General features: G+C 42.3%; 1 protein-coding gene across 4 annotated transcripts; it reads left to right on the top strand.

Annotated features, from left to right (window-relative positions):
* Positions 1 to 2: 2 nt before the first annotated feature.
* On the top strand, positions 3 to 27518 carry LOC129853660 (two pore channel protein 1-like). 4 transcript variants are annotated; one of them, XM_055919958.1, is made up of 28 exons: positions 3 to 738; positions 7875 to 8011; positions 9952 to 10128; positions 10253 to 10366; positions 12315 to 12445; positions 12615 to 12703; positions 12909 to 12943; positions 13061 to 13119; positions 16864 to 16963; positions 17046 to 17162; positions 17252 to 17376; positions 17459 to 17507; positions 21585 to 21648; positions 21751 to 21795; positions 21927 to 21983; positions 22161 to 22214; positions 22333 to 22405; positions 22521 to 22628; positions 22819 to 22890; positions 24040 to 24129; positions 24343 to 24458; positions 24568 to 24614; positions 24743 to 24811; positions 24940 to 25036; positions 25571 to 25710; positions 25831 to 25911; positions 26286 to 27035; positions 27237 to 27518. In XM_055919958.1, the coding sequence occupies exons 1-27, from the start codon at positions 645 to 647 to the stop codon at positions 26427 to 26429; spliced, it is 2484 nt and encodes an 827-aa protein (XP_055775933.1). In that variant the 5' UTR covers positions 3 to 644; the 3' UTR covers positions 26430 to 27035; positions 27237 to 27518. The 4 variants fall into 4 exon arrangements, with proteins under 4 accessions (XP_055775933.1, XP_055775934.1, XP_055775935.1 ...); XM_055919957.1 differs by lacking the exon at positions 3 to 738 and adding an exon at positions 5769 to 7641; XM_055919959.1 differs by lacking the exons at positions 3 to 738; positions 25571 to 25710; positions 25831 to 25911; positions 26286 to 27035; positions 27237 to 27518 and adding exons at positions 5759 to 7641; positions 25076 to 25230.
* Positions 27519 to 27638: the final 120 nt, after the last annotated feature.

Here is a 27638-nt window from a genome sequence, read left to right as displayed (position 1 = left end):
CCCCGTTTGACCGCTAGGTTTTATGGGTATTATGACACTTTTACCGTGGGGCTCTATTTGGATGGAGATACCGTTATTTGAAAAAATCTCATATTTATTTCGACTTTGGATACAAACCTTAGTTGATGGTGGTACCAACAAAATGCTTATGAGTCATGGTTTACAAAACTCTTCACTTTACTCCTCTCAGTCTTTCCGCTAGCAAATATTTTTGTAGGCAGTTGATGCTGATGAACTGGACATCGATTAGTTAGAATAGCATAGTTTACTGGTCAATGACAGACGTCAACTCGGGATAAATCAAGCAGCAGTATCTAGCCATTTGACTAATAGACGACTGTTAATGAAGATAAGCTCGTGTATCGGGTGCTTTTCGAGCACTCTTAGTTTAGTGGAGTTACCTGGAAAGTTAGCTAGTTATCCAGGTAGCAAGAGGTAGCTAACGTTATCTAGCTAGCAAGATGCGTCGTTATGCTAGCTGGAGATGATAGCTAGCTATGTCGTGTATGTTTTGACCATAGCATTAGCCAGTAGCTAAGGGCTATACTAGGTAGCAGGAATTATCAGCTAATAACGCTAGCTAGATAGTTGGGGCGGTATTACGTTGCTTTTTCCTGTCGATTTCATCTTGCCAGTCCGGGAGAATGGAGGGTACCGATGACGACGTGCCCCTCATCCTGACCTGGGATGATGCTACCAGCGGTCTGTTGAGCGAGGAGACAGAGAGGGGGGACGAGAGTAAGTTTTTGTTGACATCCACATTTTACTGCGTAGCTAGCTGACCCAGCTATCAAACGTTAGATATCAAAGGTGGCTGCAGCCCGTGACAAATCTAATTGCATTTAGAACAGCATATTCATAATGGCTATCGTCATTTTTAGGATTTGTCTTTTGTAATCTGTTAGAACTTTTCTTGTCTCATAATAATGATCATTAGCTTACTTGCTAGGCGCTCAGCTTCAGTCTTCTAATTATATTATATTATTTAAAATGTCCAGCATAGATTGGGCAGCAGAGCGTTGGATTAGTAACCGAAAGGTTGCTAGATCGAATCCCCGAGCTGACAAGGTTAAAATCTGTCGTTCTGCCTCTGTCAAGGCAGTTAACCCACTGTTCCTAGGCCGTCATTGTAAATAAGAATTTGTTCTTAACTGACTTGCCTAGTTAAATATTTTTTTAAAATCAGATTATACGGAACAACTATGAACTGTTCAGAGCCTTATTGTTTTGGTGACCTGTCCTGTTTGGGGGTTGTTGGTTGATGATCAAATCAAATTTGTATTAGTCACATGCGCCGAATACAACAGGTGTAGTAGACCTTACAGTGAAATGCTTATTTACGAGCCCCTAACCAACAATGCCGTTTTTAAAAAAACAGACAAGAAATAAAAGTAACAAGTAAATAAAGAACAGCAGTAAAATAACAATAGCGAGACTATATACAGGGGGGTACCAGTACAGAGTAATGTAGGTAGAGTTGTTATAATGACTATGCATAGATGATGACAACAGAGAGTAGCAGCTGTGTAAAAGAGGGGGGCAATGCAAATAGTCTGGGTAGCCATTTGATTAGATGTTCAGGAGTCTTATGGCTTGGGGGTAGAAGCTGTTTAGAAGCCTCTTGGACTTAGACTTGGCGCTCCGGTACTGCTTGCCGTGCGGTAGCAGAGAGAACAGTCTATGACTAGGGTGGCTGGAGTCTTCAACAATTTTTAGGGCCTTCCTCTGACTCCGCCTGGTATAGAGGTCCTGGATGGCAGGAAGCTTGGCCCCAGTGATGTACTGGGCCGTTCACACTACCCTCTGTAGTGCCTTGTGGTTGGAGGCCGAGCAGTTGCCCTACCAGGGAGTGATGCAACCAGTCAGGATGTCTTTATCACGGAATAAGATAAATGGTTGAGTTTGATGTAATTTGAAATCTTACAAACAAGATTGTCAAACTAATAATATAATTTTTATTTTTTTACCTTTAACGTCTTTTATCTAAATGGGTAAACTCAGATTTTTTTCGTGTTCATATATGTTGGACTATAGATCCTATTTTACATAATCAAAGCTGTTTGTGTTGTGCCAACAATCGGTGAGACATGGCATGCTATTGAACACAGGGTGGGTGTCTTGTTTTTGCTGATGAATGTACTAAAGTTTTAACGTTCAAATGGTACCATAAAGATGGTTAGAGGTCCATACATCAGAGAATGTTGGGAATATCCATTGTTTAAAATTGAATGGTGAATCTTCCATTGGAAACCTATTGAAATCATAGTGTGTTCTGAGTTCACAAGTACTACAGTTGCCATGGCACCCTAGTAGCAGCCTAAGCAGAGAGCTCCTGTAAATATGAACCTATTTAATTATTTGTAAGTCTTTTTAATAGTGTGTTTTTTTATCAGCAGTTTTGTTTTTGACTGGCAGGTCAACTCTTTTTGGCTTGACTGCTAATGATGCATCTGGAGACCAGCTTTTTTTTTTTTTTTCACCTGGTTGCTGGTTCCTGATCTTTTGAAAACATCAATTGAAGAGTCAAATGAAGCTTGAGAGGAATGGAAGATGCAGTTCTGAAGCAAAGGGGTTGTAGTGAGGATGACTAGCTTGTACTCTGAACTGTGTGTGGTGAGCTTTCTGCCTCCCTTAGCTGCTGAGTATTCACTCAAGTGGGTGCCATGCATTGTAAAGGAAGAGAAGTCCAGTAGCTACACAACTCAGGCTGGTTCCCAGAGTAGCCCTCTACAAGATCAACACCAGACTCCATCTTCATCAACCATCTCCCTGAGCTAGGCTACTCACGATGATGTATTGGTTGACCTAACTATACAGTAGCTACACTACTCATGATTATGTATTGGTTGACCTAACAATTTTTTTACCTTTATTTAACTAGACAAGTCAGTTAAGAACAAATTCTTATTTACAATGATGGCCTAGGAACAGTGGGTTAACTGCCTTGTTCAGGGGCAGAACAACAGATTTTTACCTTGTCAGCTCGGGGATTTGATCTAGCAACCTTCGGTTTCTAGTCCAATGCTCTAACCACTAGTCTACCTGCCGCTACAATACAGCAGCTAGGCTACTCATGATGATGCTTGTTTTTTTGTGTGCTTTTGAATCGCTTTGAGATTGTTCTGAAAAGCACGATAGAAATGTCATATATTTTTATTATAGAAATGCAGTGCATTCGGAAAGTATTCAGACCCCTTCCCCTTTTCCAAATTAAGTTACGTTATAGCATTATTCTAAAATTGATTAAATAAAAAAAAATGTCCTCATCAATCGGCACACATAATGACAAAGCGAAAGCAGGTTTTTAGAAATGTTTGCAAATGTATTAAAATAAAAAACAGAAACCTTATTTACGTAAGTATTTATATCCTTTGCTATGAGACTTGAAATTTAGCTCAGCTGCATCCTGTTTCCATTGATTATCCTTGAGATGTTTCTACAACTTGATTGGTGTCCACCTGTGGTAAATTCAATTGATTGGACCTGATTTGGAAAGGCACACACCTGTCTATATAAGGTCCCACAGTTGACAGTGCATGTCAGAGAAGGAATTGTCCGTAGAGCGCCGAGACAGGGTTGTGTCAAGGCATAGATCTGGGGAAGGGTACCAAAACATTTCTGAAGCATTGAAAGTCCCCAAGAACACAGTGGCCTCCATCATTTATAAATGGTAGTAGTTTGGAACCGCCAAGATGGGAGAACCTTGCAGAAGGACAACCATCTTTGCAACACTCCACCAATCAGGCCTTTATGGTAGAGGGGCCAGATGGAAGCCACTCCTCAGTAAAAGGCACATGACAGCCCACTTGGAGTTTGCCAAAAGGCACCTTAAGGACTCTCAGACCATGACAAACAAGATTTTCTGGTCTGATAAAACTAAGATTGAACTCTTTGGCCTGAATGCCAAGCGTCACATCTGTAGGAAACCTGGCACCATCCATCCCTAGGGTGAAGCGTGGTGGCAGCATCATGCTGTGGGGCTGTTTTTCAGCGGCAGGGACTGAGAAACTAGTCAGGATTGAGGAAAAGATTAACGGACCAGAGTACAGAGAAATCCTTGATGAAGACCTGCTCCAGAGCACTCAGAACCTCAGACTGGGATGAAGGTTCACCTTCCAACAGTACAATGACCCTAAGCACACAGCCAAGACAATGCAGGAGTTGCTTCGGGACAAGTCTCCGAATGTCCTCGAGTGGCCCAGCCAGAGCCCGGACTTGAACCGGATCGAACATCTCTGGAGAGACCTGAAAAATAGCTGTGCAGCAACGCTCCCCATCCAACCTGACCGATCCAACAAAATGTGGAAAAAGTCAAGGGGTCTGAATACTTTCCGAATGCACTGTATAGGTAATAGAATAGGCATTCCCATTCAAGTTGTCATTCGACGGTGGGTGGACCGATCGGCCATCTTTCTAGTAGTAAATGGAAGTTAAAATTTCAATTCATTTTCAATGGTGTACCAGCTAAATTGCAGTGGTATGAAGGGATGGCAGGTAGCCCAGCAGTTAAGAGCATTGGGCCAGTGACCGAAAGGTCGCTGGTTTGAATCCCCAAGCCGACAATGTGAAAAATCTGTCTGTGCCCTTGAGCAAGGCACTTAACCCTAATTGCTCCTGTAAGTTGCTCTGGATAAGAGCGTCTGCTAAATGATTAAAATGTAAATGGGATAGGTCCATTTTCTGAATTCTGTTTCTATGATTGAATTGACACCCACCCTGTATTTAAGAATATGCTGTGTCTCAACCGATAAGGGCACAACACAAACACCTCAGATGATCTAACGTGAAAATAAGAACAATCTGAGTTTACGTGTTTTTAGGGAATTGGCATTAAAATGTCTATAAAATAAAAACATTTTGAAGAAATTATTAAATTGTTTGACAACCCTATTTGTAAGCTTTAAAATGTTATCAAACTCAACCGTTTCTCTTTTTCAGTGATGAAGACATGGATGTCTCATGTTAGGGTGGGGTATGCAAAATGGGTGTACTTTGAGCAAAATCTCTTTCTGACCACTATTACCATGGCCAAACATGTATGAAAGGATTAATTCATATATAAAGGTGTGCAGTCAGAAAGTGATTGAAATCATATGGAACGACCATGAACCAAAGAGTACAGAAGCAAATGCATCTACTTGAACAGCGACTGTAAATTATTTGAAGATAAAATAACATAACCCCTTCTAGGACACTCACCAGAGAGGCAGCTCCTCTGCAAGCTGAGGTTAGGTTTTGGCTGACGGCGGTACAGTTTGAGGGTACGGTAGTTTGGGAGGTTCTGCTGATTGTCATCAGAGCAGATAAACGCAGCGCTGGCTTGCTCCTCTGTCGCTTTAAATTAGAAGAGAGAAGTGTCCCCCTGACCCAGAGATCGTGTTTGTGTGTCTCCACTTCAGTAATCCTGTAGCCTTTGTACCTCACACACACACACACACACACACACACACACACACACACACACACACACACACACACACACACTGCAGACTGCAGACTGCCTCTCACATACACACTGGAAATGGCAGCATCAGCAGAGGCAGATACCTCTGTGTGCCCCCCCCCCCCCCCCGCCCCGCGCTGCCCCCCCACCCGCAGCGCACGCAGGGCAGTGTGTGTATGTGTCTCTCTCTAGGGCCCCCCGGGCCTCTCTGTGTGTGTGTGTGTGTGTGTGTGTGTGTGTGTGTGTGTGTGTGTGTGTGTGTGTGTGTGTGTGTGTGTGTGTGTGTGTGTGTGTGTGTGTGTGTGTGAGCTCCTCTGGAAGTGGACAGGAAAAGGACTGGTGTTTTTCCAGGATATCTGGAGCGGGAGGAGGGCTGACTACCCTGGGGCCTGGGAGGAGAAGATTGTTCCACATGCAGTAGAGAGCAGGACACAGCAAAAGGAGGCCTGCTTTAAAACACACAGCCTTGAGTAGACCGTCACTCAGGCTCCGGCTCACGACAGGACATGATCCAGCTGCTGGCTTTGTTCTTGTGATTTAGCATAGTTGGAGAAGCCACTGTGGAGGAAAGAGAGGATTTCTGTAGTATTTTCCTCTTAGCCCAGAGGACTCACCAGGACTGCCCTGTGTGTGTTTGTATGGGCCTGTGGAACCACAGGCAGGCACGGGGCCTGACCTCAGTACGTTGTTGACGGGAGCTCTGAATGTTTTATTGTTCTGAAAAACAAACGAGTGGCTGGGACTTTACCCACAGACACAGTGCTATTAGGACAACAGCAGATACTAGGCCACTTCATTATCACCACGTAGCCAGAGGCCTGAGAGAACAGGAGCCTCACCAGGATTATTATCACTCAACTGGAGTTTGATCCCTACACAGCAGCAGACTGAGCTCAGAACACACTACTGTCACAGTACCTGAATAGGCTTCGGTGTGCAGGATCCGACTGGCTGACAGCTGGCTGGCATAATATCGATGACTCCAGCCTACTTGGCACTCAGATCCAGTGATCACAGATGTCTCCTCCTCTATTTAGGAATTACAGACAGACATCTACTACACATCAACTAAGGATTTAACTGCTTGGTTTTATGAGGATTTTTTTTTAAATTCGTTTTTAGATCTGTCTTTTTTTAGAGTCAATGGTTAGCTGGTTGTATATTATCTTTAGTAAGCATGACTTAAAGTTGGATTCAAATATGGGTTGGGTTGATTTGAAGGATTATTTATATCGTTGTTTCAGAGACTGAAGTCATATTGTAAGCACTTAGGGTAAGTTTAAGACGGTAGTTTAGATTTTCCTCAGCCTGCTAAGGCTCCAGACAGCCAAACCAGACATCGCACGGATCTAATCAGGACCTTCATCAGGAGGAGACACCACTTCCTGTCTATAACTTGAAGGACACTCCTCAGTCGAACATCAGTGAAGAGCGGCGTTGTCGGTTATAAAAACTGAGCCATGTGCACAGAGAGCAGAACTGAGTTCAAAGGTGAAACTGCGCTGAGCGGAGAGAGGGAGGAGCCCAGAGAGGGAGAGAGGAAGGGAAAACGAGGTTAAGAGAAGCGAAAGGGTAAGAGAAGTTGTAACTCCAGAGAGTGTGACTGTGCATTCTGGACTCCCCAGTCTCCCAGGCTGAGGTAGGCTGCTGACAGAGGCTGTGGGATCCTACCCTAGCCCTTTGACTGAAGAGAGACACTCTGGATGGTTCATCTGTCCACCAGCTGTCATCGGACGCTCCAGCAACATTTGTTTTTCATTTAATGTTTTGTTTGTTCCTGGGACAGAGGACATACCTGTCTCTAAGAACACAGGGTGAACCACCTGCTCTGCGTGTGTCTGGAACTCTGAGCTGTGGTGAACCTCCGTCTGTGGACCCCTGTGGGGGATCTGTTTTTACATTGTCTCTCTGACGTGTGTCCATGTGCAGTGGAATGTTAGCCCGTGCGTGTCCCTGGAGGCGCGAGGACGCTGGACCTGTAAACTGTGAATGACACACACACTGCTTTAGTGGACCACGTCCCCACACCCAAACACACACTCAAACTCCTGGACCACTGGTAGCTAGCAGAGCCATGGAGTGTTCGGCTGTGCAGACGGAGACTCCTGGTATCCATGACAACAGTGTAGAGTTGACCCTGGAGGAGAGTCCGGTCCTCATCTCCTCATTCTGCACCGAGCTACAGCTAGATAGCGTGGGTATGTGTGGGTATGTGTGGGTGTGTTGTGTGTGTGTGTGCTTGCATGTAGGATATGTTGTGAACATGCAGGATACAGTGCTGTTGAAGCCGTCCCACCAGTTTGTCTACTCTAGTGTGTATTAGCTCCGTAATAGTATAGGACACGACTAAATATATCTGTCAGGTTTTGGAGGCTCTTTAATTATTTTGTATTAACGAATGAATAATGTTGTGGTTGTTTCTTCTGTGTAGATGGAGGAGGGGGGTATGACATAGTGAATAACCAGGTGATACCAACACCGGGGCCACCACCAAACTACAGATCACACAATGCCTCCCTTCAACAAAGCTGGGAGATTAACTACCAGGAAGCAGCCATCTATCTACAGGTACACACACACACAGCCATTTTGGCATGTTGGCTAGCTAGACTATATTACTGTCTGCTTGGTATTTACTTTGAAAGTTAGATGGTAATGATTAGCTACATTGTAATGTTATGAGTAGTAAGCTGACTGTAAGAAAGTCTAGCTATGGTGGGACACATCAGCATCTTGTGACAGGTAGCTCATGTGAGTTTGTGTGCTAAACCTTTTGTGTACTGTTGTGTCTATGACTACCATTAAATGTGAAGACTGTTATTTTATTAAATCAATTCTCTGTGTAATTATTATTATGTGATTAAACTAATCAGGTCAACTTTAATTAACTAGGAAGTCGGGGCACCATGGGAAAATGTTTATAGAGTCTCTATTTCCCAAATCCACTCTTCAGATATTTTCATATCTTATCAAAACAGTCGCTTATTAATGAATTATTATTACCTCATCAGTTCTCATTACTGAACGTCACAAACCCTTGGATATCTGCACGAACCCTAGCCTAAATGATGAATCAGTGATATACAAATTGGCTTAATTATTTATTTACTAACTAACTAAACAATTACAGAAATATATAACAAACAAACAGTAGATATTTGGGTTACTACATGATACAAAGAAAAAGTCCCTAGCGGACAAAGCCAATATGACAGCTTGATAGACAAAGGGGTGGGGACTGAGAAAGAGCGGGAAAGACAAAATGGATTCACTCCACACAGTTGATAATTATATTAATTGAAATGCTAATCTTTTGCACATGAACGGCCGCTCATTCGAGAATAATTGCAATGTATATATTTACACCCATATGTTGTTGTTGTTGTCTTCTCTGTTGGAATCGCCGGTCCGTCTGCTGGAGAGTCAGTTCATCAGAGAGTCTGGTTAACTTTCCCAGAAGTTACAATGTCCTTTGTGGTTGTAGCTTTCTCTGCGGCTCTGGATAGTTTCTGTTGTAATGGATACGTCAGGCCTACAGATGGTCGTTGCATAGTAAAGATGCTTCCGCGGTTGTCGGTATTCTCGTACTAGACTTACGTAATTTCCAGCTGCAGACTAGTAATTATACGTCTAGGATTTGCTCTTATTCTGTAGTGATTGATAGTCTCGGAGCTTAACCATTTCCAGCCGTGTAGCCAAAACTACAGCTGTATGGTCTCCGTGGCCTATAGCCTTGTAGTTCTTAACCATTTCAACATGTAGCGTCAGCTCCATATTTTCTGGTCAAATGTACATTTCGTCAGGAGTGGGTTTTATAAACTTCTGAGAAAGAAGCAGTCTATGACGCTGACGTAATGTCTATGCTCACGTGGGCGTGGCCATTGATTTAGTTAACTTTATATGAAAACCCATGTTTTCTCATTTAGAAGGTTAACATCACATTACATCTCTTCACAAATAGTTTCATGTTTAATCACATACGTTTCACAATATTTAGATGTAAACCTGATAGCTGGGAAATGTACACTAAGAGATACAGTTATGTGTGTTTCCTGTCTTCATGAGATCACCAAATGAAACACACTTGTCATGACTCTCTTTTAAGTGTCCACGGACCACTCCCACATTCTCTCAAATATAAATATTGTTTAGTTATTCAAACTTTCGATGTCCAAGTGACTTTCTGTGTTCCACAGTTTACATATCAATCTCGAACACTACAGAGCATAGGGGCAGCGTATTTTATGACCGACCATAAAACAGCCAACTTCCCGCTCTCCCCCTCTACGAGCGAGTGCACGCTGTAGAGCGGACCCACTGTAACCTGATTCTTCAGATGGTCACAGGAGAGTTATGACAGTACATTTTATTTGTAGCTATAGGTATAGCTCAGGTGAATGGTAGAGAGCTGTAGAACAAATGTATCATTTTCACACTTGTATTATTAAACAGAATTCAGATGCAAGTGTGTGTGTGTGTGTGTGTGTGTGTGTGTGGTCGGTCCATAGGAAGGAGAGAACAATGATAAGTTCTTCACACATCCTCGGAATCCAAAGGCGCTGGCAGCATACTTGTTTGCTCACAACCACCTGTTCTACATGATGGAGCTGCTAACAGGACTCCTACTGATGGTGCTCTCTCTCTCTGAGGCTCCCGCTGTACCATCACTACGCCTGGATGTTTATGTACGTACACACTGCCACTGCCACACACACTGCTACTGGTCCACACCACTCTGGAATTGCTGGGTTAGGGTTAGAGGTCAGAGGTTAGGGGGGAAAGGCTAAAGGATGTGTTCTGTCTCTGTAGGTCCATGCCACTCTGGAGTTATTGGCTCTGGTTATGGTGGCGTTTGAACTCTGCATGAAGCTGCGCTGGCTCGGCTTCCACACATTTATCAGACACAAGAGGACCATGGTGAAGGTACATACTAGAGGTTGACCGATTAATCGGAATGGCCGATTAATTAGGGCCAATTTCAAGTTTTCATAACAATCAGTAATCTGTATTTTTGGACACCTTTATTAAACTACGCAAGTCAGTTAAGAACACATTCTTATTTTCAATGACGGCCTAGGAACGGTGGGTTAACTGCCTTGTTCAGGGGAAGAATGACAGATTTTTACCTTGTCAGCTCGGGGATTCGTTTTTGTAACCTTCCGGTTACTAGCCCAACGCTCTAACCACCTGCCTTACATTACACTCCACGAGGAGCCTGCATGGCAGGCTGACTACCTGTTACGCGAGGGCAGCAAGAAGCCAAGTTAAGTTGCTAGCTAGCAATAAACTTATCTTATAAAAAACAATCAATCTTAACATAATCACTAGTTAACTACACATGGTTGATGATATTTACTAGTTTATCTAGCGTGTCCTGCGTTGCATATAATCGATGCGGTGCCTGTTAATTTCTCATCGAATCACAGCCTACTTCGTCAAATGGGTGATGATTTAACAAGCGCATTCGCGAAAAAAGCACTGTCATTGCACCAATGTGTACCTAACCATAAACATCAATGCCTTTCTTTAAAATCAATACACAAGTATATATTTTTAAACCTGCATATTTAGTTAATATTGCCTGCTAACATGAATTTCTTATAACTAGGGAAATTGTGTCACTTCTCCTGCGTTCCAGAATTGTACATAATTATGACATAACATAGAAGGTTGTACAATGTAACAGCAATATTTAGACTTAGAGATGCCATCCGTTAGATAAAATACGGAACGGTTCCGTATTTCACTGAAAGAATAAACGTTTTGTTTTCGAAATGATAGTTTCTGGATTTGACCATATTAATAACCTAAGGCTCGTATTTCTGTGTGTTATTATGTTATAATTAAGTCTATGATTTGATATTTGATAGAGCAGTCTGACTGAGCGATGGTAGGCAGCAGCAGGCTCGTAAGCATTCATTCAAACAGCACTTTCGTGTGTTTGCCAGCAGCACTTCGCTGTGCTTCAAGCATTGAGCTGTTTATGACTTCAAGCCTATCAACTCCCGAGATTAGGCTGGTGTAACCGATGTGAAATGGCTAGCTAGTTAACAGGGTGCGCGCTAATAGCGTTTCAAACGTCACTCGCTCTAAGACTTGGAGTAGTTGTTCCCCTTGCTTTGGTGGAGCGATGGGTAACGATGCTTCGAGGGTGGCTGTTGTCGATGTGTTCCTGGTTCGAGCCCAGGTAGGGGCGAGGAGAGGGACGGAAGCTATACTGTTACACTGGCAATACTAAAGTGCCTATAAGAACATCCAATAGTCAAAGGTATATGAAATACAAATGGTATAGAGAGAAATAGTCCTATAATTCCTATAATAACTACAACCTAAAACTTCTTACCTGGGAATATTGAAGACTCATGTTAAAAGGAACCACCAGCTTTCATATGTTCTCATGTTCTGAGCAAGGAACTTAAACGTTAGCTTTTTTACATGGCACATATTGCACTTTTACTTTCTTCTCCAACACTTTGCTTTTGCATTTTTTAAACCAAATTGAACATGTTTCATTATTTATTTGAGGCTAAATTGATTTTGTTGATGTATTATATTAAGTTAAAATAAGTGTTCATTCAGTATTGTTGTAATTGTCATTATTACAAATACATTAAAAAAATCGGCCGATTAATCTGTATCGGCTTTTTTGGTCCTCCAATAATCGGTATCGGTGTTGAAAAATCATAATCGGTCGACCTCTAGTACATACACACAACTGTATAGGAGCATCCCAAGCAGTGCATATAGATTGCAAACAAGAGTGGACCCTATATACTCACGAGAGTGACACAGTATTGCCTGTCAGATGGTTTACAAACAGTTATAGTTTCACCATTTCATCTGACTGACAGCTGGTCTCTCCTGTGTGTAGACGTGTGTGTTGCTGCTCCAGTTTGTGGAGGCCATAGTGGTTCTGATCCGGCAGACGTCACACTTGCGTGTGACCAGAGCTCTCAGACCCATTTTCCTGGTGGATTGCAGATACTGTGGTGCCGTGCGCAGGTACACACACACACACACACACACACACACACACACACACACACACACACACACACACACACACACAACGCAGATACATCACATACACACCTTTACCTGTATTACCTCGCACTGCTTTGTTGTTTCCAAAGTGTGAATAACTGTTGTTGTCACCCTCTTGTCCAATCAGAAACCTGCGTCAAATCTTCCAGTCCCTTCCCCCTTTTATAGATATCCTGCTGCTGCTGCTCTTCTTCATGGTCATCTTCGCCATCCTGGGTGAGACACACAAACACACACATCTTGGCTGTTCATCGAAGTTGATAATGACATTGATCCTAAATGACAATCCTCGAAGAGCCTCCAAAAACAGTGGAAATTCTATGATCTTACAAACAACTGTACCTTGAAATCTAAAACAAAATCTAAATTAAATTATGTTCTATTATGCCTCTCTGAGTATGGATCTGTTCTCTCTCTACAGGCTTCTGTCTGTTCTCGCCTAACACTTCTGATCCAGTAAGTGAAACAGTTTGACTGACATTTTCAGTATGTTGTGCCTCTGTAGACTGCTAGTTGTGGTGCTAACTGGAGGGGACTGTCTCATACTGTTTTGTCTGGCTTTTCTCTTCTCAGTACTTCAACACTCTGGAGAACAGCATCGTTAGTCTTTTTGTGCTACTGACCACCGCAAAGTAAGACTTGCTCATCTACCACACACCGTAACTCCTACTTTATACACCTGTGTCTCTAATAGTCTGAAATGTTTCATGCTCTGTCACTGTTGTGATTGTAATGCTCTCTCAAGGAAGCATAGTGACTGTTGTGATTGTAATACTCTCAAGGAAGCATAGTGACTGTTGTGATTGTAATACTCTCTCAAGGAAGCATAGTGACTGTTGTGATTGTAATGCTCTCTCAAGGAAGCATAATGACTGTTGTGATTGTAATACTCTCTCAAGGAAGCATAGTGACTGTTGTGATTGTAATGCTCTCTCAAGGAAGCATAGTGACTGTTGTGATTGTAATACTCTCTCAAGGAAGCATAGTGACTGTTGTGATTTGTAATGCTCTCTCAAGGAAGCATAGTGACTGTTGTGATTGTAATGCTCTCTCAAGGAAGCATAGTGACTGTTGTGATTGTAATGCTCTCTCAAGACAGCATAGTGACTGTTGTGATTGTAATACTCTCTCAAGGATGCATAGTGACTGTTGTGATTGTAATGCTCTCTCAAGACAGCATAGTGACTGTTGTGATTGTAATGCTCTCTCAAGACAGCATAGTGACTGTTGTGATTGTAATGCTCTCTCAAGACAGCATAGTGACTGTTGTGATTTGTAATGCTCTCTCAAGACAGCATAGTGACTGTTGTGATTTGTAATGCTCTCTCAAGACAGCATAGTGACTGTTGTGATTTGTAATGCTCTCTCAAGACAGCATAGTGACTGTTGTGATTTGTAATGCTCTCTCAAGGAAGCATAGTGACTGTTGTGATTTGTAATGCTCTCTCAAGACAGCATAGTGACTGTTGTGATTTGTAATGCTCTCTCAAGACAGCATAGTGACTGTTGTGATTGTAATGCTCTCTCAAGGAAGCATAGTGACTGTTGTGATTTGTAATGCTCTCTCAAGGAAGCATAGTGACTGTTGTGATTGTAATACTCTCTCAAGACAGCATAGTGACTGTTGTGATTTGTAATGCTCTCTCAAGACAGCATAGTGACTGTTGTGATTGTAATGCTCTCTCAAGGAAGCATAGTGACTGTTGTGATTTGTAATGCTCTCTCAAGGAAGCATAGTGACTGTTGTGATTTGTAATGCTCTCTCAAGACAGCATAGTGACTGTTGTGATTGTAATGCTCTCTCAAGACAGCATAGTGACTGTTGTGATTTGTAATGCTCTCTCAAGACAGCATAGTGACTGTTGTGATTTGTAATGCTCTCTCAAGACAGCATAGTGAATGTTGTGATTGTAATGCTCTCTCAAGACAGCATAGTGACTGTTGTGATTTGTAATGCTCTCTCAAGACAGCATAGTGACTGTTGTGATTGTAATGCTCTCTCAAGGAAGCATAGTGACTGTTGTGATTTGTAATGCTCTCTCAAGGAAGCATAGTGACTGTTGTGATTGTAATACTCTCTCAAGGAAGCATAGTGACTGTTGTGATTGTAATACTCTCTCAAGACAGCATAGTGACTGTTGTGATTTGTAATGCTCTCTCAAGACAGCATAGTGACTGTTGTGATTGTAATGCTCTCTCAAGGAAGCATAGTGACTGTTGTGATTTGTAATACTCTCTCAAGACAGCATAGTGACTGTTGTGATTGTAATGCTCTCTCAAGGAAGCATAGTGACTGTTGTGATTGTAATGCTCTCTCAAGACAGCATAGTGACTGTTGTGATTTGTAATGCTCTCTCAAGACAGCATCAGTGGTGGAAAAAGTACCCAGGTGTCATACTTGAGTAAATGTTAAGATAACTTAAAAGAAAATTAGTCACCCAGTAAAATACTACTTGAGTAAAAGTCTAAAAGTATTTGGTTTGAAATAAACTTCATATATAGTATCAAAAATAAGAGTATAAATACATTTTCAAATTCCTTATTCCTCTTATTTTTTTAAGGGTTGGCCTGGGGCACACTCCAACACTCAGACATAATTTACAAACGAAGCATGTGTGCTTGTCTTTTTCTTGTTGTCAAATCCCTGCCAAAAGTCATGTGACCTAAGCGCTTCCAAATATGGAGTTGCAGGTTTGCCATATCTGTCATGTTTGCGCATATCTCTCCTATGTGCAAATCTTTATGGCAGTCATTTTACTTAAGGCGCAAGGAAAATACCTGCATATCTGTAGTTATAAAAAATGTTTAATGCAATATATCGATTTACAAATACAAATCAAAAGGTGTTTGTTTGTGGATAGTGAATTGCATTTGTGGATTGGTGATTTACATTTGTGGATTGGTGATTTGTGAATACATTTGGCATGATATTGATCCCATAAAGGAGCTCTCTCCTTCAGAGTGAATGGGAGTCTATTGGGCGCTAGCTCAAAAACCCAACATTAGCACGAATTTCGTCAACAAAAAGTAAAACATTGCAATTATTTTCCGAGATGTGAGATAATTAATTTTCTATCTGTAGTATCTTATAGCTTTGGAATCGTGACATTACGTACTTTTTAGGAAAATAGCCACGTTTCTCAACATATAGACTAACTTTGAGAAGGGATTGCGTGACGATGAGCTTAGCAACCGCGTGGCACAGCATGACAACGTGAGTGCGATTGGTCGACAGTCTGCTGGTTGGGGCGTTAAACGTTCCTTTAGCCATTAGATTCCTATCTTCTTTCTATAATATCTCTGGCAACGGCATCATGCAATGCACCCTGGACTAATGAGGCAGACAATTAGGAAAAATGTGCTAGACCCTCCATTAAATTACACATTTCTCGAGGTAGGAATATCACAAAAATATGATCAATGGCTCAATCAAGAAAAGACATCCGAGTTATGACATCAGTCAGTATTGAAATCTGACATGTATGATAGACGTTTTTACAATCTAAAAGTCGTATTCCTATTAACTTCCAGTGTCGTGGGAGCGACTTTATCACAGTGCTACGACATACCTGACAGATTTCTGCCTGCTTGAACGCCAATAGCTCAGATACTCAGGAAAACGTGAAATGACCCAGGGAATCGATAGAACATCACTCAAAATGGGTGAACCTTTCCTTTAAGTACTGTAAAGGGTTGCATCAATTCAAATCTGGTATCAGGATAAAATGTGATTCAGAGTCACCGAATATACTTGTAAGTATTTTTATTAAACTCAAGCGATAAATGGTAAATGCAATTTTCGTATACTGTATACGGGTTCACTGTAACACATCGCAGGGTAGAACAGAGAACTAACAGGATGTAATTAAACAGCTGTTCTTATACTGTGATAGACGTAGTTCCAACCCGTCTGTTGGCCTATCACAGTAGAGGCTGAGCGTGGTTTAAACTTGCTCAGCCTATCGCAGGCGCTCAGGCTGGTCCCAGCCCCCTAGCGCTCCAGATGTCCGAGTCTGTTGCTTTGTAGATTACGCTCCCACACCTTAGAGACTGAGGTCAGACAGTTCTGTAACATTGTTTGAGCTATTTGCACCTGCATAGAAAGCATACTGTTCCCGCTCAAGGTTAACCACAGCTTCTCAGCACACTATCCGGGGCAAAATGATACTTCCAGCACACACACACAGGCACACATGCACAAAGCAGATACAGCATACAATATTCAATCACAAATGATGTGGTGGCGGGCTATAGTGCATAAAACACAGATCCTCACAGTACTTTACACCACTGAACAGCATAGTGCTTGTTGAGATTGTATTACTCTCAAGACAGTATAGTACCTAATGAGATTGCTGGTGTCCTGTTTCCTCTAGCTTCCCAGACGTGATGATGCCAGCATACTCTAGGAACCGCTGGTCCTGTGTCTTCTTCATCGTCTACCTTTCCATTGAACTCTATTTCATCATGAACCTGGTACACATACACACACACACATGCTGTTGTTTCCTCCCTGTGTACACTGTGGCCATGGTTTGATAGTGTGTTTGTGTTGCAGCTTCTGGCAGTGGTGTTCGATACGTTTAACGGTGTTGAGAAGATGAAGTTTAAATCTCTGATGCTCCACAAACGCTCGGCTATCGACCATGCCTTCCAACTGCTGGTCAGCAGACAGGTACACATACACACACCCAGGTAGTGTCGGTAGGCTGTTGTAACTTGTGTGTAACTGTTGCATTTCGTGCGTGTGTGTTTGCTCCTTAGAGGCCAATGGGTGTGTCTCTGAAGCAGTTTGATGGTCTAATGCGTTTCTACAGACCCCGTATGTCTGCCAGAGACCGCTTCCTCACATACAAAGCCCTAAACACTGCAGGAGCACCCATGCTCAGGTAACACACACACATACTGTATGAGCACACACATACTATAAGTGTTTTTTTTTAAAGAGGTGTGTGTGATGTTCTGTTGCAGCCTAGATGACTTCTATAAATTCTATGAAGTAATTGGCCTCAAATGGAAGGTAAGCCTAACACACACACACACACACAAATACACAGTTCGCATATGTCTCTGTGTGGATTTGCCTAAATCTATTCTCCCCTATTTATTTGGACAGTGAAGCAAACATTTTTACATTTGGCTTTATACTCCAGCATTTTGGATTTGAGATCAAATGTTTCATATGAATTTCTCCTTTTATTCTGGGGTATTTTCATACATACACTACATGACCAAAGGTACGTGGACACCTGCTCGTCGAACATCTCATTCCAAATTCATTGGCATTAATATGGGATTGGTCCCCCCTTTTCTGCTATAACAGCCTCCACTCTTCTGGGAAGGCTTTCCACTAGATGTTGGAACATTGCTGCGGGGACTTGCGTCCATTCAGACACAAGGGCATTAGTGAGGGCGGGCACTGATTTTGGGTGATTTTGCATGGCTCGCAGTCGGTGTTCCAATTCATCCTAAAGGTGTTCGATGGGGTTGAGGTCAGGGCTCTGTGCAGGCCAGTCAAGTTCTTCCACATCGATCGCGACAAACCATTTCTGTATGGAGCTCGCTTTGTGCATGGGGGCATTGTTATGCTGAAACAGGAAAGGGCCTTCCCCAAACTGTTGCCACAAAGATGGAAGCATAGAATCGTTTAGAATGTCATTGTATGGTGCACCGTTAAGATTTCCCTTCACTGGAACTAACGGGCCTAGCCGAAACCATGAAAAACAGCCCCAGACCATTATTCCTCCACCAAACTTTATAGTTGGCACTATACATTGGTGCAGGTAGCGTTCTCCTGGCATCTGCCAAAAACCCAGATTTGTCAGTTTGACTGCCAGATGGTGAAGCGTGATTCATCACTCCAGAGAGCGCGTTTCCACTGCTCCAGAGCTTTACATTGCGCATGGTGACGCTTTGCATTGCGCATGGTGATCTTAGGCTTGTGCGCGGCTACTCGGCCATGGAAACCCATTTCATGAAGCTCCAGACGAACAGTTCTTGTGCTGAGATCTGCCAGAGGCAGTTCCAGAGGCAGTTGCAACCAACGACAGATGATTTTTACGCGCTTCAGCACTTGATGGTCCCGTTCTGTGAGCTTGTGTGGCCTACCACTTTGCTGCTGAGCCGTTGTTGCTCCTAAACGATTCCACTTCACAATATCAGCACTTACCATTTACCCGGGCAGCACTAGGAGGGCCGGAATTTGATGAACTGACTTGTTGGAAAGGTGGCATCCTATGACGGTGCCACATTTGAAAGTCACTGAGCTCTTCAGTAAGGACATTCTAATGCCAATGTTTGTCTATGGAGATTACATGGCTGTGTGCTTGATTTTATACACCTGTCAGCAATGGGTATGGCTAAAATAGCCGAATACACTAATTTGAAAGGGTGTACTTTTGTTTATATAGTGTATTTGTTTTACCGTTTAGAAATGAAAGCACTTTATGTACTTAGTCCCCCCATTTGAAAACATATTGTTTTCGTAAGTATTTGGTTATGTTGTGCCCAATTAAGAGTAAAGGAATACTTTGGGATTTTGGCAATGAGGCCCTTTCTACTTCCCCAGAGTCAGCTGAACTCATGGTTACCATTTTTATGTCTTGTGTCCAGTTAGAAGGAAGTTAGAGGTAGTTTCACAAGCCAATGCTAACCAGTGTTCGCACAATGACTTGAAGTCTATGGGTATCTGATATCGTGCTAGCAGATACCCATAAACTTCCAGTCATTGCGCTAAAGTTAGCAATTGGGTTAGCGCTAGTTACCAATTTCCTTCAAACTGCATGCAGAGACATAAAAATTGTATCAACGAGTTCATCTGACTCTGGGGAAGTAGATAAAGGGCCTCATTGACAAAATCCTGAAGTATCACTTTAATCTTAATTGGGCACATGATAATCCGAAACACAACAAAACAAAATCCAAATGCAACCAACAAGTTTGTAGAGACACAAGCTTGATATAATCATTGTGTGCTAGGAATGTGGGACCAAATACAAAAATTTTGACTACTTTAATACACATATAAGTGAATTTCTCCAAATACTTATAGCACTATCAAATGGGGGAACTAGATACATAAAGTGCTTTCATTTCTAAACGGTAAAACAGATACAGTTGAAGTCGGAAGTTTACATACACTTAGGTTGGAGTCATTAAAACTAGTTTTTCCAACAACTCCACAAATTTCTTGTTAACAAACTATAGTTTTGTCAGGTCGGTTAGCACATCTACTTTGTGCATGACACAAGTCATTTTTCCAACAATTGTTTAGAGACAGATTATTTCACTTATAATTCACTGTATCACAATTCCAGTGGGTCAGAAGTTTACACACACTAAGTTGACTGTGCCTTTAAACATCTTGGAAAATTCCAGAAAATGATGTCGTGGCTTTAGAAGTTTCTGATAGGATAATTGACAACATTTGAGTCAATTGGAGGTGTACCTGTGGATGTATTTCAAGGCCTACCTTCAAACTCAGTGCCGCTTTGCTTGACATCATAGGAAAATGATAAGAAATCAGCCAAGACCTCAGAAAAAAATTGTAGACCTCCACAAGTCTGGTTCATCCTTGGGAGCAATTTCCAAACACCTGAAGGTACCACGTTCATCTGTACAAACAATAGTACACAAGTCTAAACACCATGGGACCATGCAGCCGTCATACCGCTCAGATGAACGTCCTTTGGTGTGAAAAGTGCAAATCAATCCCAGAACAACAGCAAAGGACCTTGTGAAGATGCTGGAGGAAACGGGTACAAAGTATCTATATCCAAAGTAAAACCAAGTCCTATATCGACATAACCTGAAAGGCCACTCAGCAAGGAAGAAGTCACTGCTCCAAATCCGCAATAAAAAAGCCAGACTACGGTTTGCAACTGCACATGGGGACAAAGATCGTACTTTTTGGAGAAATGTCCTCTGGTCTGACGAAACAAAAATAGAACTGTTTGGCCATAATGACCATCGTTATGTTTGGAAGAAAAAAGGGGGAGCCCTGCAAGCCGAAGAACACCATCCCAACCGTGAAGCAAGGTGGTGGCAGCATCATTTTGTGGTGGTGCTTTGCTGCAGGAGGGACTGGTGCACTTCACAAAATAGATGGCATCATGAGGAAAGAAAATGATGTGGATATATTGAAGCAACATCTCAAGACATCAGTCAGGAAGTTAAAGCTTGGTCACAAATGGGTCTTCCAAATGGACAATGACCACAAGCATACTACCAAAGTTGTGGCAAAATGGCTTAAGGACAACAAAGTCAAGGTACTGGAGTGGCCATCACAAAGCCCTGACCTCAATCCCATAGAAAGTTTGTGGGCAGAACTGAAAAGCATGTGCGAGCAAGGAGGCCTCCAAACCTGACTCAGTTACACCAGCTCTGTCAGGAGGAATGGACCAAAAATCACTCAACTTATTCTGGGAAGCTTGTGGAAGGCTACCTGAAACGTTTGACCCAAGTTAAACAATTTTAAAGGCAATGCTACCAATACTAATTGAGTGTATGTAAACTTCTGACCCACTGGGAATGTGATGAAAGAAATCAAAGCTGAAAGAAATCATTCTCTCTACTATTATTCTTTCATTTCACATTCTTAAATTAAAGTGGTGATCCTAACTGACCGAAGACAGGGAATTTTTACCAGGATTAAATGTCAGGAATTGTGAAAAACTGAGTTTAAATGTATTTGGCTAAGGTGTATGTAAACTTCCACCTTCAACTGTATGTTTGACATTACGAAACATTTGGTCTCCAATTCAAAATACTGGAATATAGACCCAAATGAAAAGTTTTAGCTCCATTGTCCAAATAAATATGTAGGGGAGTGTGTGTATATATATATATATATATATATATATATATATATATATATATATATATATATATATATATATATATATATATATATATATATATATATATAATATATATATATATATATATATATAATATATATATATATATATATAATATATATATATAATATATATATATATATATATATATAATATATATATATATATATATAATATATATATATATATATATACACCTCACTGATGTGTGCCTGCGTGCGTGTGATTGTACTCTGTAGGCACGGCGGAGCGGGGAACACTGGTTTGATGATCTTCCACACACTACTTTTCTTATCTTCAAAGGTGACTTGTATTTTTCCCTTTTTCCCATCGCATCCACTGCTGTGTTCCTCTCTTCTTATCTGAGGTGACTGACTGACATCCTTCTGTTAATGTTTCTACCAGGCATCAACCTGCTGGTCAAGTCTAAAGCCTTCCAGTACACCATGTGTAAGTGGACATCCACTATTAGTAGTATTAGCTATAGTACTATCATCTGTGTTGTAAACCTTGGACCAAACTTAACTCTCAGACAGGACTAACCCTAGGACACATTTAACTCTCCTCTCTCTCCTCTGTAGATGTGGTGGTGGCCGTCAACGGAGTGTGGATCCTCGTAGAAACCTACATGTTGAATAGTAACTAAACCTATTCCCAGACTATTAAGTACTTTTAATGCAGATTCCCTATTTTGCATGATTTTTAATTCAGGACTAGCCTTAATCTGGGTTCAGGAAATCATCCCTAAGTGTCAAGTAGGTACCGACAAGTTGAACAGTAAGGTTGATTCTGATCTCTGTCCCCTCTCTCTGCAGGTGGATTCTCCTCGTCCAGAATAGTCCCCTGGAGCTACATTGTCTTCCTCACCAGTAAGATCACGCACATACAGACACACCGAGAGCCACATCCTTTTCGTCACTAGTGAGAACACACATTTTTACTCCGCTCGCTCTCTTTTTCTTCGTCTCGCTCTTTTTCAATCTCTAGTCTATGGGGTGGAGGTGTTGTTGAAGGTAACGGGCATGGGCCCGTTGGCCTACTTCAGCTCCGGCTGGAACCTGTGAGTAGACCATTAAACCCTTAAAGCCTTACCCCTAACCCTCAACCCTTAGCTTGTCCAATGTGTTTATTCAGTAGCATAACAGCCATCAATGTCTCTGTGTTCGCCTCACCAGGTTTGACTTCTCTGTGACGGTGTTTGCCTTTCTGGGCTTGATTGCCCTAGCCTTCGACATGGAGCCCTTCTACTTCATTGTGGTGCTCAGACCACTGCAGCTACTCAGGTGGGTTACCACGACAACACGCACGTATGTTGTCAGGGGGGCAATTAGTTTGTGTGGGTATTTTGTTTAGGTGCATATATGTGTGTTACCGGTATGTAGATTCATAAATATTTTGTTGATCATCATGTCTTAAGTATGTGCACTCTATTAGGTTGTAAGTGTGTGAGTGTGTATGTGTACTCTCTCTTAGGTTGTTTAAGATAAAGCAGAGGTATCGTAACGTGTTGGACACCATGTTTGAACTCTTCCCGAGGATGGCAAGGTAACAACTTTGCCCCCTGAACCATAACCCACCATATTACATACAACGCATGTACAGTTGAAGTCGGAAGTTTACATACACTTAGGTTGGAGTCATTAAAACTTGTTTTTCAACCACTCCATAAATTTCTTGTTAACAATCTATAGTTAGGTTAGGACATCTACTTTGTGCATGACACAAGTCATTGTTCCAACAATTGTTTACAGACAGATTATTATACTTATAATTCACTGTATCACAATTCCAGTGGGTCAGACGTTTACATACACTAGGTTGACTGTGCCTTTAAACAGCTTGGAAAATTCCAGAAAATGATGTCATGGCTTTAGAAGCTTCTGATAGGCTAATTGACAACATTTGAGTCAATTGGAGGTGTACCTGTGGATGTATTTCAAGGTCTACCTTCAAACTCAGTGCCTCTGATTGACATCATGGGAAAATCAAAAGAAATCAGCCAAGACCTCAGAAAAAAATTGTAGACCTCCACAAGTCTGGTTCATCCTTGGGAGCAATTTCCAAACGCCTTGAAGTACGTTCATCTCTACAAACAATAGTATGCAAGTCTAAACACCATGGGGCCACGCAGCCGTCATACCGCTCAGGAAGAAGGTTCCAAAGTTGTGGCAAAATGGCTTAAGGACAACAAAGTCAAGGTATTGGAGTGGCCATCACAAAGCCCTGACCTCAATCCTATAGAAAATTTGTGGGCAGAACTGAAAAAGCGTGTGCGAGCAAGGATGCCTAGAAACCTGACTCAGTTACACCAGCTCTGTTAGGAGGAATGGGCCAAAATTCACCCAACTTATTGTGGGAAGCTTGTGGAAGGCTACCCAAAACGTTTGACCCAAGTTAAACAATTTAAAGGCAATGCTTCCAAATACTAATTGAGTGTATGTAAACTTCTGACCCACTGGGAATGTGATGAAAGAAATAAAAGCTGAAATCGTACTCTCTACTATTATTCTGACATTTCACATTCTTAAAATAAAGTGGTGATCCTAAAACAGGGAATTTTTACTAGGATTAAATGTCAGGAATTGTGAAAAACTGAGTTTAAATGTATTTGGCTAAAGTGTATGTGAACTTCCGATTCAACTGTATGAACTTTGTGTAAAAACCTACTTAATAAGAACATGTATGTGTTCTCAGCTTGGGGCTGACATTGATCATCTTCTACTACTCCTTTGCCATTGTGGGGATGGAGTTCTTCGCTGATGTAGTTTACCCTAACTGCTGCAAGTGAGTCACGCATACACTCTTACACCCAGTTCACTCACACACACTAACCTGTCAGTCTAACCTGACACTTTGTTCGAAGCAGAGCCTACCACAGACTAAGAATACTAGAAAAGATATTGGTGCTCCAGTAATATGACGGCCATCTTGGTCAGGGTGGTTCACCGGTGTTTCAGTTTGTCTCTCTTTTCTCTCTTCTATCTCTCGTTCTCACAGTACCAGTACAGTAGCAGATTCATACAGGCAGATCAATGTAACCATAGGCAACAGGACGGTGCTGGATGAGGGCTACTACTATCTCAACAACTTTGATAACATTCTCAGCAGCTTTGGTAAACACACACACTGTAGTCAATACTAGGCAGTTCCCTATATACTATTTTGTTATATAATAAACGGATAGATTTTGATGTGGGATTCAGCAGCTCTCTCTCTCTACAGTGACTCTGTTTGAGCTGACTGTGGTAAACAACTGGTACATCACCATGGTAAGACTCTTCCTTCTCACGCTGTATGCTGCCTGTCACCTGTCTGATTAAACCTCTGCTGCTGCCTGACTGTCAAGCTTGTCCAACTTACTGAGGTTGATTGACAGCTGCTGTCCCCTACCCAACAGGAAGGAGTGACCTCCATGACAACTCACTGGAGCCGCCTCTACTTCATGACCTTCTACATTGTCACCATGGTGAGAGTTGTGTGTGTGTGTGTGTCTGTGCATTTGTGTGTGTGTGTGTGTGTGTGTGTGTGTGTGTGTGTGTGTGTGTGTGTGTGTGTGTGTGTGTGTGTGTGTGTAATTTTCTCTGTCCTCTCTAGGTGGTGATGACCATCATCGTTGCCTTCATCCTGGATGCGTTTGTGTTCCGTATGAACTACAGCCGGAAGAACAAAGAACCACTGTTAGATCCTGAGGGTAAGTGTGTGCATGCATGCAATGAAAAATGTTAGTAAGATGAGAACGGTGTATTGTTTGAGATGTGTGTAACGATGGTGTGTTTGTGTGTTGTAGATGAGAACGGTGTAGTGTTTGAGATGTGTGTAACGTTTGTGTGTTGTAGACGAGAACGGTATAGTGTTTGAGATGTGTGTAACGATGGTGTGTTTGTGTTGTAGATGAGAACGGTATAGTGTTTGAGATGTGTGTAACGATGGTGTGTTTGTGTTGTAGACGAGAACGGTATAGTGTTTGAGATGTGTGTAACGATGGTGTGTTTGTGTTGTAGACGAGAACGGTATAGTGTTTGAGATGTGTGTAACGATGGTGTGTTTGTGTTGTAGATGAGAACGGTATAGTGTTTGAGATGTGTGTAACGATGGTGTGTTTGTGTGTTGTGGATGAGAACGGTGTAGTGTTTGAGATGTGTGTAATGATGGTGTGTTTGTGTTGTAGATGAGAACGGTATAGTGTTTGAGATGTGTGTAACGATGGTGTGTTTGTGTGTTGTAGATGAGAACGGTATAGTGTTTGAGGCAGAGGTGAGTCGTGACGAGGTGTTGGCTACTCTGGAGCTTTATAAGCAGACGTGCCCTGGACTCTCCTCACTCAACTCTCTACAGGGAGTATTGGTGGCCATGGACCGCAGCGGGGTGAGAACACACACACAGACCTACACTCACAAATAGACAGACACACACACTCGCTAACACAGCTTCACAAACCTGCCCCGTCCTACACTCTCAAAAATATAGACTGATGTGTGTGTGTAGAGTTCGTCTCTGGTGTACCTGGGTCGGCGGTCGCGGACCAAGAGTGACCTCAGCATGAAGATGTATGAGGAAGAGATCCAGGTGAGCCTCACGCTGCTATGACAACCAGAATCCTGCTGACTGCTCCATGCTAGATTTGTCACTTTAAATAAGACTTTAGCTAACATGACCTAGCTACAAAGGTGATGTTGATCTTGCCTTTTCTATCAGAGGAGGCTGGTGGAAGGATCACTAGGAGGACAGGCTCAGTGTAAAGACTGGAATGGAATGAATGGACCAGTATCAAACATGTACTTTGTTCCATTACAATGAGCAGCTCCACCTATAGCTCCTCCTACCAGCCTCTTCTGCTGTCTAGAGAATTGGATTACAAATTAGTATGATGTTTCTGACGTCAGCTGTGACAAGAAAAAAAAATGGTATGATTAATGTGTTATTGGTGTGTGTGTGTGCAGGAGTGGTATGCTGAGTACTCCAGAGAGAACCTACCCCAGTCAGACCGAAGCCTCGTAGAAAGAGAGATGGAAATCCCTCCTCCCTGCCCTGACCCTGAACCCCAACCCCAGCTCAACTCACAAGGACCACTTAGTATTAACTAACACTCACTCACTGTTTCGCTCTCTCTCACACACACACAAACCTCTTTAACTTCAGTCATCATGTCACAGAGCACTCTGAACTTGTTGGTGATTGTCTTCCACAATGACAAGACAGAGAACCCCTCAAGTCTCTATGTCTGTCTCCTTCCCTTCTTCCTCCTCCTCCCATCCTGAGGAAGTGTACTCTTGCATCTTGGTCAGACAGTTGTGATGTGGACAGATGTGATGGTGTCACTGAACTAGAGCCTGGATCCTGGACCTGTTGAGATGCAGCAGGGATTTCTGTTGATATGAATCATTTTCTCGATCTGACTGGATCTGTGTTCAAACAGGTTTAACAGCTTTATCTAACCCCAACCCTGACAGGACCTTAGTCTGCTGATGCATTGACAGTCGAAGCAGAGCATAGATTTAGGTGTTAAAGGGCAGGGTTTTTAAGGGTCAGAGTTAGGCCCTCTAGCTGTGAGACAGAGAGCTAATGTTCAAGGCCACTATCGGAGTACGAGGAGCCACTAGGATGGACTTGGAATTTCACACTGCTCTTCTTCACTGCTCTGACCACAGAGAGGACACACGTCTGGACAGTGAAAGGACACATACCTGTAGGTCACAGGTGTCAAACTCATTCCACGGGGGGCCGAGTGTCTGCGGGTTTTCGCTCCTCCCTTGTACTTGATTGATGAATTAACATCACTAATTAGTTAGGAACTCCCCACACCTGGTTGTCTAGGGCTTTATTGAAGGGAAAAACCAAAAACCTGCAGACACAAGGCCCTCCGTGGAATGAGTTTGACACCCCTGCTGTAGGTGAATACCAGGCTGCCTGTAGATACATACAAACTCAAAAGTTCCCGCCCCATCTGACAGCACTAAGCAAAGCCCCCTCAACAGCCACTATACCCACACCCCACAAACCCCCCCACCCAACACACACCTCAAACCCCTGCACATGTCTAGTAACCTACAGCTATATCTCCTAGCCAGCGTTTGAACAAACCTAAGAGAATACTTTACTTTTATAACTTGTTATTCTGTAAGTGTATTATAATGTATTTGGTGTATTAAATGAGGAATCATTTAAATACATTGTTCACTTTGCCAAGTGTATTTGTTTAGCTACCTTTGCTTTAAAGTGGCAGGGCTCAGACTAACCCTGAGACATGGCTATAGATACCTATGGTATTTTAACCATCTTCTCTGTGTGGATGT

The sequence above is a fragment of the Salvelinus fontinalis genome, chromosome 4 (assembly GCF_029448725.1).
Source record: "Salvelinus fontinalis isolate EN_2023a chromosome 4, ASM2944872v1, whole genome shotgun sequence".
In the NCBI taxonomy this organism is placed as follows: domain Eukaryota; kingdom Metazoa; phylum Chordata; class Actinopteri; order Salmoniformes; family Salmonidae; genus Salvelinus; species Salvelinus fontinalis.
Note: the sequence above shows the minus strand (reverse complement) of the source record. Positions and strands in the feature narration are given on the sequence as shown.

Excerpts from the sequence above, each read along its gene's own strand:
- LOC129853660 (XM_055919957.1), top strand. The coding sequence starts at position 7,518 with ATGGAGTGTTCGGCTGTGCAGACGGAGACTCCTGGTATCCATGACAAC. Across the intron at positions 22,406-22,520 it reads TTCAGCTCCGGCTGGAACCT|GTTTGACTTCTCTGTGACGG; the intron begins GTGAGTAGACCA and ends TCGCCTCACCAG. Across the intron at positions 25,912-26,285 it reads TGTATGAGGAAGAGATCCAG|GAGTGGTATGCTGAGTACTC; the intron begins GTGAGCCTCACG and ends GTGTGTGTGCAG.